Source organism: Mercenaria mercenaria, chromosome 11 (genome assembly GCF_021730395.1).
Source record: "Mercenaria mercenaria strain notata chromosome 11, MADL_Memer_1, whole genome shotgun sequence".
NCBI classification, from domain to species: domain Eukaryota; kingdom Metazoa; phylum Mollusca; class Bivalvia; order Venerida; family Veneridae; genus Mercenaria; species Mercenaria mercenaria.
In genome coordinates, this window is record NC_069371.1 from 3,755,638 (window position 1) to 3,772,065 (window position 16,428).

Genomic DNA, 16,428 nt, shown 5'->3' on the forward strand with positions numbered 1-16,428 from the left:
AGATACATTTTCTAGAATTCAGTATCAGTTTAAAATAAGTCGCTCATCTGAAGACCTTGACCATCTGATTCTAAAAGGGAGCCAAACACCCCAAACTGAACAAATTTATGAGAGGACCTTATATTGATGCCACAGACCAGATCTGATGAAGATCCACAATAAGTAGTAATTAAAATGTATTTTTACTTTTAGCCCTAGCAACCCCTAAAAGGGGCCAACTATCCCCATTTGAACAAATTCGAGAGAGGACCTTATAATGATCCAACAAACCAAGTCGGATGAAAATCCATCTAGCCATTTATCAGAAGAAGTTGTTTAAATGTATTTCTAGTTTTAGCTCTAGCAGCCCCTAAAAGGGGCCAGGTGTCCCCAATTGAAAAATTTTGGTAAACAGCCTTATAATAATGCTACAAATCAAGCTTGATGAAGATCAATCAAGCAGTTCATGGAAGAAGTCTTTTGAAGGCATTTACATTTTTTATCTAATTTATCTAAAAGGTTTTTCTATTTTTAGCTCTGGCGGCCCTTAAAAGGGGCCAAGGTGAGCAATTTTAATAAACTTGATAGAGGGCCATGCTAGGATGCTACTGACTTAAGTTGGTGTAATTCTGACCAGTAGTTTCAGAGGAGGAGATGTTTAAGTGAAAATAAGGAAGCCGGATGCCGGATCATCCAACTACACTAAAAGCTCACTTCAGGTGAGCTAAAAAAGTACAATGTTTTAAGGTTGGTAAACATCTACAAGTCTCTTTCACACTGAAACAACTACGTTTCATTTGGTGAACTTTTTAAAAACAATTTTTCTAATAAAATCTATAAGAAGAACCATTGGAAGCATAGAACTCAACCAAGCAAAAACAATAGCAGACTTGGTTTGCTTGAGTCTGTTTATTAAGATATAGAAATGTGCAACACCTCTCGCGCTTAAAGCAACTTCAAAAGACCCAAAATATTCAAGAAAAACATATTACTGTAGTATTACAGAAATGAAAAACAAGCTTGCTACAATTTATTTTAGTAAATTCAAAGAAAAATTTCTTATTGCAGACAAAATCTGCATGTACTTACCTATGTCATGACCTTCGACCTGAATTTCACAAACCACCCATGTTAATTAGTTACTCATACTGACTTTTCCATTTCATTGCATATTCAAAATTCATGAACTCTGACCTTGCTCAATCTAATTTAGAATTCCACTTTACTGATAACAAACATTTATTTAAGAAGTGATTTTTTTTCGGTGTTCATGCGAAATGAACGACAGAATAGGATTGGCAAAGCAATTCATGTTTAATTTGCTGATCCTATTCTGGCGTTCATTTCACATGAACTCCGAAAAAAATTATTTCATTTCTTATATTTACATTATATTTCCTTTCCATTTGTAAACAAGATTATATTATAAATTGCACATATTTTGTTTTATTTAACATTAAAATCAGCTTCCCGGCCATTCTGTTCACCAGACGGAACAACTGTTACATCATCTAAGGAACGTTTTTCCTGACTATAAGCAAACATCGTCAAAACAGCGGCCCGTTACCATTAAGCAGCACTGACATGACGTCCTTCTGCTGTTCATACAAAATGAACGTCATAATTTTCAATGGAGAAGAATACGGCAAATGTAAATATATTTGCCTTCTACCGAAGGTCATGACCTCTGTGACCTTACTAATCTATCTGACTGGGAAAAGCACTCCCCTTATGTAAGAAAAATATTTGTACTGACCTTTCAATCAAATTTTAAGTTACAAACTTTCACCTTCCCATTACATCTGGCTGGGAATTGCACTATGTCCTTATTGGAGAAGTCATTGTCATTATTACTATTATTAAATATTCCTACTGACCTTTCAACCTGATTTCTACTTGAAGGTCGTGACCTTTGACCTTGCTGCTCTATCTGACTGGGAATTGCACTCTGCCCATATTTCTGATAAAAGAAATAGTCTTGGTCACTAGTAAATCTGCTTGCCTGTGTGGGTTAGAAAAAGCGTAGATATATATGACAAGGCTAGATAGGAGGGTTCTGCTTATTATATTTTATTGTATGGAAATATTTGCATCCATTTGTGTATTTTCCATTTTTTTTTTCACTTTTATGTTTTCTTAACAAATATTAATTTCTCTTTAAACAAAGAAATGTTTATTTCATAAGTAGCCCAAAAAGTTTCATATTCTAATATAAAGTACCAATTTCTTATCACCGTTTGTGGCCACCTCACCTCTCCATATAAATACATTGTAATTCATTAATGGAATGTGCTGATAGTTTTTTTCAAACAGAATAGATCAGAAATTTTATTGAAATAAATACATTTACGTACATTTCTAGGTAATGTAACTGCCAACCTTTTTGACCTTGTATTTAGTATTCCGAAATTACTAAGTCATGGAAGTGGAAAAAAACAAATGCAGTTCTTTGAAAATTCTGGCATGCAAATATTTCCAAGATTTCAAGTATAGATACACTGTTAAGAGGAAAGGGTGATTTAGAACAAAAATACAAGTGTATTTCCTAAACTGATGCTAGCAAACATTACTGTTTAAATTGTAAGTACTCTTTTTGTTATATCTACGATCAGTATATACATCCTGCACCCTTCTAAATCAATCCTCTTTGTTCCATTCATCAAATCAGAAACAGAGTATTTCTCTATATTGCAGCTTTATCTATCAATTCAAAATGTAAATTATATATCAGACTCCACATTATCAGAAGACGTAGTCAAATCTTTTTGAATTTTTAAGATTTCTTTTGCAGTATCAATTCTATTGTCAAAAATACTATTTTCCTTGTGTAAAAGCCTGGCGTATGAATTTTAAAAAAAGTGAAAATTTAACAATTTCTTTACATCAGAGTATCACATCTAAGCTGTTAAACTAAGATATCCAGAGAGTGTTATAACATTCTATCTGAAAACAAGGTCAAACTGGACAGTGATGAAGCACAACAAAACAATAAGCCTCTACCTCAACAAACAAGAGGGCCATGATGGCCCTATATCGCTCACCTGTTATCACTGCACTTGAGGACAAGAAGGTCCTCAGAAAAAATATCTAAGTCCAAAGGACAGTAACAACAAAGGGAAGAAATTTAACCAAAAAGAAAAAAAATTTCTTACAAGGTACAGATATGTCAAAATACACCTAAAAATTGGAGGTACCATCCATGTTGTACCACAGAAAAGTGGTCTCGGTTTTTCCCTATGGCCAATAATAAAAAAGTTACTCAAAATAAGCTATTTATAGTAACGTAAAAGGGAAGTAATTAAAAAAAATAAAAAATTATTGTACGTGAACAAAAGAAGGATCTGCCAAATAAATCTGTCTGTTGACATAAATGAAATTTCAGAACAGTATCTTCATTAGTTACGGAGATATATCCATTTTAATTTGAAATAAAGGGAGGTAATTTGACATAAAATCAGTCCATAGTTATCTACCCTGATTGGCTCAGTCCAACTAATGACAATAATGAAATTTCAAATAAGCCCTATAAGTGCTTACTCATATAAATCCATTTTGATTACAATCAGGGGAGGTAATCAGATATAAAATAACTCTGGAACCTACGATTGGATCTGATTTGTCATGGAATCCAAGATTTATTGTTGTTGAAGATATTTTGGAAGTTTGTATCAAATAAAACCATAAATGAAGTCTCTATATGGCTGCAAAAGCTAAAATAGCCAATTTTGGACCTTTAAGGGGCCATAACTCTGGAACCCATGAAGGAATCTGGCCAGGTCAAAAATGGAACCAAGATCTTGTGGTGATGCAAGTTGTGTGCAAGTTTGGTTAAAATCAAATCATAAATGAAGCTGCTATTGTGCAGACAAGGTCATAATAGCTAGTTTTGGCCCTTTCAGGGGCCATAACTCTGGAACCCATTATGGGATCTGGCCAGTTCAAAAAAAGAACTGAGATCTTATGGTGACACAAGTTTTGTGCAAGTTTGATTAAATTCAAATCATAAATGAAGCTGCTGTTGTGCAGACAAGGTCAAAATAGCTAATTCTGGCCCTTTCAGGGGCCATCACTCTGGAACCCATTATGGAATCTGGCCAGTTCAAGAAAGGAACCAAGATCTTTTGGTGATACAAGTTGTGTGCAAGTTTGGTTAAAATAAAATCGTAAATGAAGCTGCTATTGTGCAGACAAGGTCGAAAAAGCTAATTCTGGCCCTTTCAGGGGCCATAACTCTGGAATCCATAATGGAATCTGGCCAGTTCAAGAAAGGAACCAAGATCCTATGGTGATACAAGTTGTGTGCAAGTTTGGTAAAAAATCAAATCTTAAATAAAGCTGCTATTGTGCAGACAAGGTCAAAATAGCTAATTTTGGCCGTTTCAGGGGCCATAACTCTGGAACCCATAATGGGATCTGGCCAGTTCAAGAAAGGAACCAAGATCTTATGGTGATACATGTTGTGTGCAAGTTTGGTTAAAATAAAATCATAAATGAAACCACTATCGTGCAGACAAGAAATTGTTGACGCACGTACGCACGGACGGACGCACAGACAACGGACGAAGGGTGATCACAAAAGCTCACCTTGTCACTATGTGACAGGTGAGCTAATAAGAAAAATAAAAAGCATAACAGACACACATGCATATATATATAATGTAGAGATAACACATTCTGTTTTTTTGTGTGTAATAACATCTGGAGATGTGGTAACAGCTAACAGACATGAGGTAAGGCTATTCTAACACAAAACATGCAAAATACAACAAACTAATTTCTACTGCAATCAGTGTCATTAAATGTTTATTAAATTTATGGGAATTTTTTCCTTTCAAACTATTTTTATTTACGCATTCAAGGGCTATAATCTAACATTTTTGTGTCAGCCTTATTTAAACCATCCTGGTGAAATTTAGTCAGTTTTCCTAGATTATTCAAAATAACTATTCATTCTCATTAATATCTCTTAATTTACAACAAGAGGACCATGACGGTCCTGAATCACTCACCTATCCCCACATGACCCAGTGTTGAACTGAGTATGACGTCGTTATTTTTATTATTTGACAAAGTGACCTAGTTTTTGAGCACATGTGACCTAGATATCATCAAGATAAAAAATTCTGACCAATTTTCATGAAGATCCATTGAAAAATATGACCTCTAGAGAGGTCACAAGGTTTTTCTATTATTTGACCTAATGACCTAGTTTTTGAAGGCATGTGACCCACTTTTGAACTTGATCTAGACATCATCAAGGTGAACACTCTCAACAATTTTCATGAAGATCTCATGAACAAGAGGACCATGATGGTCCTGAATCGCTCACCTCTTCCCACATGACCCAGTTTTGAGTATGACATCGTTTTTTCTATTATCTGACATAGTGGCCTAGTTTTGAACTTGACCTAGGTATTATCAAGATAAAAATTCTGACCAATTTTCATGAAGATCCATTGAAAAATATGGTCTCTAGACAGGTAACAAGGTTTTTCTATTATTTGACCTATTGACCTAGTTTTCGAAGGTACGTGACCCTGTTTTGAATTTTATCTAGATATCATCAAGGTGAACATTCTCACTAATTTTCATGAAGATCTCATGAAAAATATGGCCTCTAGAGAGGTCACAAGGTTTTTCTATTTTTATACCTACTGGCCTAGTTTTTGACCGCATGTGACCCGGTTTCAAAACTGACCTAGATATCATCAAGGTGAACATTCAGATCAATTTTCATGAAGATCCATTGAAAAATATGGCCTCTAGAGAGGTCAAAAGATTTTAACAATTTTAGACCTACTGACCTAGTTTTTTAACGCAGTTGTCCCAGTTTCAAACTTGACCTAGATATCATCAAGATGAACATTCAGACCAACTTTCATACAGATCCCATGAAAAGTATGGCCTCTAGAGAGGTCACAAGTTTTTTTTTATTATTTGACCTACTGACCTAGTTTTTTAAGGCACGTGACCCAGTTTCAAACTTGACCTAGATATCATCAAGGTGAACATTCTGATTAATTTTCATGAAGATCCATTCACAAGTATGGCCTCTAGAGAGGTCACAAGGTTTTTCTATTTTTAGACCTACTGACCTAGTTTTTGACCGCAGTTGACCCAGTTTCGAAAGTGACCTAGATATCATCAAGATGAACATTCAGACCAATTTTCATACAGATCCCATGAAAAATATGGCCTTTAGAGAAGTCACAAGGTTTTTCTATTATTTGACCTACTGACCTAGTTTTTGACCGCACATGACCCAGTTACGAACTTGACCTAGATATCATCAAGCTGAACACTCTCAGCAATTTTCATGAAGGTCCATTGAGAAATATGGCCTCTAGAGAGGTCACAAGGTTTTTCTATTTTCAAACCTACTGACCTAGTTTTTGACCGCAGTTGACCCAGTTTCAAACATGACCTAGAAATCATCAAGATGAACATTCTGACTAATTTTCATAAAGATCTCATGAAAATATGGCCTCTAGAGAGGTCACAAAGTTTTTCTATTTTCAAACCTACTGACCTAGTTTTTGACCGCAGTTGACCCAGTTTCAAACTTGACCTAGAAATCATCAAGATGAACATTCTGACCAATTTTCATGAAGATCCATTGAGAAATATGGCCTCTAGAGAGGTCACAAGGTTTTTCTATTTTTAGACCTACTGACCTAGTTTTTGAACCCATGTGACCCAGTTATGAACTTGACCTAGATATCATCAAGTTGAACATTCTGACCAATTTTCATGAAGATCCTTTGAGAAATATGGCCTCTAGAGAGGTCACAACGTTTTTCTATTTTTAGACCTACTGACCTAGTTTTTGACCCCACGTGACCCAGTTTCGAACTTGACCTAGATATCATCAAGCTGAACAGTCTGAGTAATTTTCATTATGATCTCATGAAAAATATGGCCTCTAGAGAGGTCATAAGGTTTTTCTATTTTTAGACCTACTGACCTAGTTTTTGAGTGCACGTGACCCAGTTTCGAACTTGACCTAGATATCATCAAGATGAACATTCTGACCAATTTTCATAAAGATCCCATGAAAAATGTGACCTCTAGAGTGGTCACAAGCAAAAGTTTACGCAAACACGGACGGATGCACGGACGACGGACGACGCGCGATCACAAAAGCTCACCTTGTCACTTTGTGACAGGTGAGCTAAAAATAACTGCACTGTTAACAATATGCCATGGAACATGACTGTATAATATATATAAAAACTTTTAAATACTCTTTAAAATGCTAGAATTTTCTATACGCTACACTGTCATGCAAAAAATCTACTTCTATTGAAAGTATAAGCTGACATAACCAAAATATGAATTAGGAGGGGAAAAAAAGCATCTCAAAAATGCATAAAACAAAGAAAAGCAAGCGAATGATAATACAGATGGGGTAAAAAATCAACAAAGAAAGCAATTAAAAATATATTATATGAATCATAAACTGAAAAACTAATAAATTAACAGAAGACCAATACGTTTTTCAATTGAAATGATGTGTTTGCAATAAACAACAAATGAAGGTACAGCACTAGAGGCCGGACTCCTGATCTGGAAGTTGCAGGTTTGAATCCCGGAGACAGCAGTTTTTTTAATGTAGGTAGCAAGAACTTTCAGATCAATTTGTAAAATAAGTAAGTTAAAACTGAAAACCCAAATGCAAACAATGTTTAAAAGGAATGTTCAATGGTGGACAATGGTGAAAATTACGAGACATGTGTACTTGATGAAGCATTTGAAGAAAATGTTGTAACTTGTTCTGGTTATTTCCATACTCACATTAGTTACCTTAAAGTTTTGCATAAAAAAAAAATGATATCACCAATCAAGTTGAAACAGTGTGAATGAATAAACCAGAGGAAATAAAAAAAAAAAAAAAAAAAAAAAAAAAAGAGTCCAAAACAAGACTAAGTAAGTCATGTGAAGTGAAATTATATATTAACTGAAATCACAAAAAGCATTTTCAAGCCAATAGCTTTACTCACAGGAAAAACGAAATCACAAAATGGTAGATTACCTTTTTCTCATCTTCTTGTATTTGTCGCTCGTATTCTTCCTCTCTATCCTCCTGTGGGTATTGTCCCTGTCTTTCCTGGTGCCGACGCTGATGATCTGCACGTAATTGCTGGATACGCTCTGCACGAGAAACTGCAGTGTCTGTTCAACAATAATGAGAAATATATCTACATTTTATTTCCAGCTATAGACTTTAAAAAATAACCATCTCAGTTTAGTCAGCACTAACAAATTACTGTTTTATCCACTTTTGTAATCTGTAACATTCATGATCTTTCATTTTCACTAATATTACTGAATAATGTCACTTGTGAATTCAAAATATTTGTTAATATTAATAGGAATTTCTAGTTTTTTTGAAATGTTTAAATTAAGTTTTGAATTAATCATCTTGGGACTGCAGCCGATATGTTGCAGACATTGTATTCCTACTCTACAATACTAAAGGCCTCTGAACTGATGTTTAACATCTATATGAGAAGACTTTTTTCAAAGCCAGTAGTTACAGAAATCGAAATCAAACAGTTGTTAGAGTAACTTCATAAATACAGAAAACAGATCTTTTTTTTTTTTTCACTAAGCTCATTTTACCTCTGTGTAAATCTGATCCACTGACTACAGGGGCCGAGTGACCCATACTGTGAGGTTCCGGTGGATTGAACGGCACCTGACCATGGGGCAGGGGCTGATCTGGCAGGTTCATCTGCCGTACCTTCTGCTGCTCCTGTAACCACCTGTACTCCTGCTGCGCCCTGTGTAAATTATATACAAACTTATGTAGTCTTGTTGGAGACAGATTTCTGACTTTTGTAAAATGAGAATTTTTCATGAGGGAAATAAGTACCTAGGAAAGTACTACTATTTATAGCCATATATATTTCACAAGATGGTCACTGCAAATATTCTTCTTCGCCAACCAACTTCAACTTCAAATAAAGCAAACTTTCAGCCTTGCTAAAATATTTACCGGTAATATTATAGTACCAGATAACACTATAAACTAAGAAGTCAAACTTAAACTTGTTTGATAAGTAAGCATGATACACTCATCTATTTCTATCATTTACATTAAAAAACTGGCAATTACCAGTAATGTTTCTTCATTTAAGAAGTAGTATATGGGTACTGCAGCAATATGTGTGTATTCTTTTTAACTATTTGTCAGTCATATTTCAATGGTATTGCAGCAGTGTGTTTATGGGTTTAGCCTTTTTTAAATAATATTTCAGCCATATAACAATGATAGCACTGCAGCAGTATTAACAAAGGCTGAATTTTAAAGTTTTTTTGGGTTTTTTTTAACATTAATATTCATGAAAGCATCAAACTTATAAAGTCATTCTTTTATCTGCCCCCATGTGTAGATACAGCAGCCATCAACTGAACAACTAGGCTGCCACTCCCGATTCCCCCTTATAATTAGCTCCTCATGTGAGTAAAATTGTTTTATTTATTGTTAATTACCTCTCCTGTTCAGCCTGTGCCTGCCTCCACCTTTGTTCTTCCTGTTCAATATGTTCCCTATGAGCCCTTGCCTCTCCGTCTAGCTGGTCCTTGTGGTCTGAAGGCTTTACCCCTTTCCCGACTTCATCTACTGGAGTCTTCCTACCCTTACCAAACCTGTGAGCAAGAAAATATCAATTCTAACTTAAATGCATTCTTGTATAAAAAGAGCAGCCTCTGTATAACAAAACTTCTATTAAAGATGAAGTTTCTATTGTTTTAGAGAGGTTATTACTTTGAAGTGGTTTCAGTATTTACTCTCTACAGGTGTCGTTGCTCTAAAACACTTCATCATATCACTTAACCCTTACCTTGCTAAATTTCTATAATGAACTTGTCCATCTTCCAATTTAGACAGAACCATTAACTGTTAAAAGGGGTGTTTACCAAAAAAATACTGGCTGAACATCGAACAGTGCAGATCATGATCAGACTGCATGGATGTGCAGGCTGACCATGATCTACACTGGTCGCAAAGGCAGAATCAATCGTGTCCAGCAAGATAAGGGTTAATAAGGGTCGCAAAGGCAGAATCAATTGTGTCCAGCATGATAAGGTTTAAAACAAATATTGGAGTTACCAATACCTGTCCTAAAAACCTTTTTCATATAAACAAATATTGTAGTTCTAAAGTGGTGAAGCTCACATCTCGATATAGATGAAATTTATTCATTTGGTAAGGAAATAGAAGTGTAATTTTAACTTGCACTTATTTAACAGTAACTGTTGTTCCTTGTTAGTTAAGGGGACTTTTGTAAATAAAACTTACTTGAAGAATCCCTTTAACAAGCCCCCTGATTTTCTTGCATCCTTGTGTTTCTTGGCCCCTTTCTTTTTCCCATCTTCTGTGAACATTTCACTTGTAGACGACCTTGCTGAATTAGTGGGGTCGCGACCTATTGACCCTCCTTCACTACCCTCCTCTTCCACTGAAGAATTTAAAAATACAATTATTATAGGAATAACATTTTCTTTTTCACATAAAATAAATTATCCCTCCTGGCAGCCATTTTAAAAGTTCATTCTTTGTATAAAATCTGCTGCAAGTCAGAGGAGAATTAATCACATAATTGTGCAATTCTGTTGGCTGGTAACAAATTCTCTTTACCTTACTGGAAACTGTAGTCAGTAAATATATATAGACAGAAATTTTACTCTTCTTAGCCTACTTTCTATAATTCTATATTGTATGTATTGTAAGTTGACCCCCCAAAAATGGCTGCCAGATTTAAAAAGGGAGATAACCCGTACTAAAATCAGGAACCACTGGACTTCAAAAGAAACAAAACATGTCATGTCATATAATAATCATTCATGTAAGTAGATCTCTGCAAATATTCAAGTTCTGTAATAAATAAATATATACAGCTGTCATGGAAAATGCTCAAATTCAAAATGAGGCTCATATAATTATATCCGATATAATATTCAGCAAACGACTCACTGAAAAGTACTTGTCTAACTTATATAGTCCCATATACTGCTTATAATATGAATTACCATTTATTTATTGTAGGATTTATATTCAATACATATTTTTGATAAATATTTAATTGATATGTTTGTAAGTTTTCTTTGTTGTTAATTGGTTAATTTCTGTTATGATGGTGCAAGTTCCAGAAAACATGTTCATTTTTGCAAAAGGACTATCTTAGGCACTGATTCTGCAAGTTGGTTCTTCTATGAATAGTTATTTTTTATTCAGCTTGGCAATTATCCAAAATAAGTTGTGTAGTCAATCCCACAAGAATCTATGGGGTGCATAATTAAATAAAGCAAAAATGTCCATGTTTTCAAGTATCTAAATTCAACGTAACTTTTGTGCATTCTAGTTCTAACTTATCTTTATTTAACACTGTACCATATTTGAACTATTAAATCTAAAATTAAAAAGCAAACTGACTTGTCACGCTGAGATACTATTCATGAAGTCGATTAAAATAGACTTGATTTGCATATAAAATCATATCAACACGACAGGATATCACCACCTCTAGCCTTCCAGACCATTTTCTTCTTTTGTACTGTTGCAGAAACAGATAGATAGTTGCCTATTAAGTAGCCAGTTAATTGACTATGGTCCAGACTCAGCTGTTCCTATTCTCCTCTGAGGATTGGAAACCCAACTTTGGAATGTAAAATTACTTTAAGCCCTGAAAGTTCTGAGGCTGACTTTTGTAATTCTATGGTACTACCAAGATGCATGTCTCTACTTGAAAATTTAAACTGAAATTTCCATGTAGACAAAGGACCAAAATGTATTGGCCCGACTTAAAACCTAACAAATCAAGCAAATAGTTCCTGTTGGGTCATTAAGAAATGACAAATATTACTTTACTCTGCTTTTCATCATCTGGAAGTGACAAGTCAACATGCTTTTCTTTCGCCAGTCAATTTACAATTAAAATCATTTAGAATTAGAATGTACATTCATAAACATTCTTACTAGGTAGATCTGAAAAATTCATAATAAAAATATTTTCAAAGTATTATTATAGCATAGCCCTTGTCTTTACCCCCAACTAAATTATCTACTTCAAACATGTTCAAATATGGTACAGAATATTTTCAGACAGAAAAGAACATGTTATGTATCCTGTAGGTTTGTCAAAGAACCATTTCATTTCTAGATTACAGCGACCCTCATCAAAATGTCTTTACGTGGTAGGCAAAACATAGAAATGTAAAAATTTGTCTCCTGTTTTCTTCTCTCTCTGATCAGTTACTGTTTAGCAAGCTTTAACTACATGTTTCATGTCAGATCTGACTTTTTTTATTTTAGTTTGGAGAAGAAAAAAAAGGAAAGAGGTTGGGGTTAGCGTTTAATAAAAACAGAACTTCTTTCATGTAAGCGAATGTTCATAGATAAAACCTGCTCAACAATACAGATTTTTACAGTAAAACTTCCTGCAGCTATAATCATGAGAAAAAATCTTGATCAATTTAAAGCCTCACAGACATGAACATTTTTCAAAGCTCCATTTCAAAATCTGTGAAAGCATAAATCTGTGAAAACATAAATCTGTGAAGGAAGTTCACTTCATTCATCATTATTACATGTGTCCTGAAATGATGACACAACAGACATATCTATGTCACATATTTCAGCATTTATTAAGATTTTAATCACTTTTAAGGCTCTGTAAAAAACCCACTTAAATCAGGTAATCTCTTCACAACGGTAATGCATTTTCATAATCAATAACAAATCTATATAAATCAAACACTCTCAACTGAAACTTCAACAAAAAATGTCTGTCCTGTATAAAGACTATCACAATCTATCTCCTATTCTAAAATTTGATCAGAAACTAGATACTTAATTTAACTGTGAAAAAAAATTGTTTTTTATCAAATCATGCGAATCTGATGTCTAAACCTGATCATGCTTTTAATCATTAAAATCATCACACTAGTATAAACTGTCATGCTTCACTGAACAACAAACTGAAATAGCAATATTCAGACATAATTCATCACGCTTCTTTTAGGAGATAACAGCTAGAGCTATCACTGAATGTGATTAATACCCTAGTAAGATTGTTTTGTCAGAGGAAATAAGAAATTTTGTCTTAATGCAAGGGCGCATAACTCTGCAATGCCTCAACTGACCAAAAATAATATGTCAGTGCACATTTACACTTCATGGTGAACATGTTGGTGAAGTTTCATTAGAATCCATTTAAAACTGTAGGTCATACCACAAATTGCCATTCACAAATAAACCAGTAAAGTTCAAGGGCAAATAACTCTGAAATGCTTGGATTGACCTTAAAAAACTTGTTACACATATCTACAACAGAGAAATGTTAAACCCTCCATTCAAATAACTGTGTAGACTGAACAATATATATTCTTCTTTACTTTGCCTGGTTGTGTTACAGACTGTCTGAATATCACATATAAACAAAATATTAATTTAACTAAACAACTTTATGTAACTAAAAGGATAACTATAGAACTGTAAACATAAAATAATGTGAGAACAGAAAAGAACTTCATTCCAACCCCTCGGGTACCTTCGGAAAGACGAAATATATAATCAAGCGACTTGCATATTACACCATGCCGTAAATATATAGAAGAGAGGGATCGCACAATATTACCAGAGTGGCTTCTCCGTAAAGCTGCTGTTGGTACATTTGATTCGTCATCATCTGATTGGTTGAAAATATAAAAGTCTAAAAGTAGGAACTTTTTTTTCAGAGTATAATCTTTTGTGTTGTATATTACTTTTTTATCTCAATGATATTATAATCATGAATGTATTCCTTGAGAACACGTGCTCTAACCAAGTATGATACAACTAAATAGTTGGTATTGAAAATAAAAAGATTATTGCCAAGCAACAAAAGTCACCTACTGGAAGGCGCATTTGTCATAACTGCTGCCATTAGAACCATATTTTTCTATACTGAAACTTACCTTTTACCCTGCCAAATTTCTAAAATGGACTGTTCTATCTTTCAATTTGGGCAATGCCATTTATTATTCGAAGGGGTGTTCACTGAAAATTTACTGACCATGCATGCACTGGTCGCAAAGGCAGAATCACTTGCTGCCAGAAGGCAAAAGGCTAATAAATAAACATGAATATTCTCTATACTGCAATCTATCCATGTATCATTACCAAGTTTCATGAAAAAATGTCTTGTACTTCAAAAGTTTTTGCAAGATTCAACCTCATCACTTTTCAGTTAAATATTCATAACATAATTATCTTGCCATAGGAACAAAATAACATTCTTCAAATATCTGTCTATACAGGTACCAAGACTCATGTAAAAATATCTTGTAGTTTGAAAGTTATCAAGGGATTCCACTTTGTATGACAGAAAGATGGGGAATGAACTCCCCCCCCCCCCCCCCACCAGAAGTTCCCTCTGGTTTCACAACAGAGAACTCAGAACACTCCAACATCAAATAAATTCAGAAGTCTTCAAAGTTATCAAAACTCTCATTTATACATCAAATTTGATCTGACCATCAGAAAATGTATGCAAAATTTGACACAAGATTCTGGGGAATATGTACGGACAAGTACATATCTTTGTCACATGTATCTCAGTATTCAGAGAGTTTTGTATATCCCTCATCCTCAGTTTCAGGGACAGAAGTTGATAAACCTGTAATCTCTGCAATTCTACAGCCTTTTAGATGCATGAAATTCTATGCAAGAGGATACAGGACTTCACACTCTTAAAAATAACTTCAAATCTTCAAAAGTGCCTTTGTCTATTTACTATTAGCATTAACTTACAGGGGTCCATTTCAAGTTTAGGCACTGGGTCATAAGATCGGTCAACTGCTGCCCTGAAACTCTCGTTTCCCCCACGTCTACGTGCCATACGCGGCTGTGGACTGACTTCATCATCCTCGAAACTCGCACTCATGTCAGGATCTGGATCAGGGTCTGGCATTGTGGAGAGGTTCTCTAGGGAGCTAAACCTCTTCAGATTTGTTGGTGGGGCGGGGCCTCGAATATTTGCTGAAAATATCAAGAACTTTTTTTCTAATCTTTCATTAAACGTTTTGTATACCATAATAAGACTTAGTATATATGTCATTTAAAAACCATGCATCGTTACTATAAATATCAAATAGAATCTATATATACACATAAATACAGGGCAACTTTTAATGAAAATTTCAAATAAACAAAGACAAAAAAATTACATTACCTAACATTATGCTGGCTCTATAAAATGTATGCATTTTACTTTGAAAAAGTACAAAAATATCTAATCCTTGCAATATTGTTAAAAGGGGAGAACTTGAACATAATTTCATTTTGTACATTTTCTTTATTGTTACTAAAAACAACAAAACATACAATGTGTCCATTTCCAACATTAAATGTGAAGAGTTATTCCAAAATGATAAGTAAAACAACATCAACATAGATATATAGTGCAAACTGAACAGTCCATAAAACTAACTGATCAACAAAATGATTTGTTAAGGTATCATATCTGCAAGATCCGACTGACTTGCTGGCAGGTCTGGTCCAAACCACCATTAGCCTGTCATTTAACTGCATAGCGGGAATGCACTAGTTTATCACACAAAAAAATGAAGTCTTTGTTTTTTCATAAACCTGAAATTTACCAGCCGAATCTGATCAGTCTCTCAGAAACTTGTACAAAATATTTTCTTCTATTCATTTAACATGCAGTTACATGACACAGCCAGCTCTCCGCTCCTTGTATTCTGACATCTGACATTCCATATCCAACAATAGTCTGACCTGATTTACTCTCCAATATTCATCAGGGGTACCTGCATAATGGACTGGTTCCCTGTGTTCCTTTAACACCTTGAATGTCTAGAAAAGTAGGAAACCAGTCAAAACCAAGCAGTTGATCAAGTCAGACTGACTGTCTATGGACTGACTATTGCTGAAAAAAAGGACTATGACAAAAGCTGTACTCTACTGTAAAACCCTCCACCAACAATGATGTCACCTGCATGCTGACATTACACAGATATTACCATCTAACCTAAGGCTATAAAACACTAAATACTTTGTAACCTTATTTAGAAATTTACATTTTGTACACCAATGCATCTAAAACTGAAATATACCACATTCAAAGTACTACAAAAGAAATACTTGGAGGGGTTTCTTGCTAAATGCCCATTCTCATGAAAATAAACACTTCATGAAAAATAAATATGACAGTGTTATTAACAAAACAAATAACTACTCTCACAGAGGTCATATTTTGCAAATATTTTACCATACAAACCAATTTCAAAATTTTCAGACTTCATGAAAAGAATTAATGAAAACCTTATATTAATTTTTCAATTTTATCTCTATATTGGAAACGCTCTAAATCTATTTTTTTTTTTTTGGGTAAGTTGTCCCCCTGCTATACGCCTCCCTCTTGATGCTTTCTAAGACCCTATCAA

General features: G+C 34.3%; 1 protein-coding gene across 10 annotated transcripts in view; it reads right to left on the reverse strand.

The window, feature by feature from the left end:
- LOC123531457 (partitioning defective 3 homolog) overlaps positions 1 to 16,428 on the reverse strand; it is a 109,858-nt gene that overhangs the window by 5,831 nt on the left and 87,599 nt on the right. For 7 of the 10 annotated variants that reach the window (XM_045312442.2, XM_045312437.2, XM_045312435.2 and 4 more), the window contains 7 exons: positions 14,774 to 15,001; positions 13,533 to 13,670; positions 10,283 to 10,442; positions 9,475 to 9,630; positions 8,602 to 8,762; positions 8,012 to 8,151; positions 1,857 to 1,981 (listed from right to left, as the gene is read on the reverse strand). In XM_045312442.2, coding sequence (XP_045168377.2) covers positions 1,857 to 1,981; positions 8,012 to 8,151; positions 8,602 to 8,762; positions 9,475 to 9,630; positions 10,283 to 10,442; positions 13,533 to 13,670; positions 14,774 to 15,001 — 1,108 coding nt within the window. The remainder of the gene's footprint in view (positions 1 to 1,856; positions 1,982 to 8,011; positions 8,152 to 8,601; positions 8,763 to 9,474; positions 9,631 to 10,282; positions 10,443 to 13,532; positions 13,671 to 14,773; positions 15,002 to 16,428) is intronic. The other 3 variants (XM_045312438.2, XM_045312436.2, XM_045312441.2) reach the window with 3 other exon arrangements.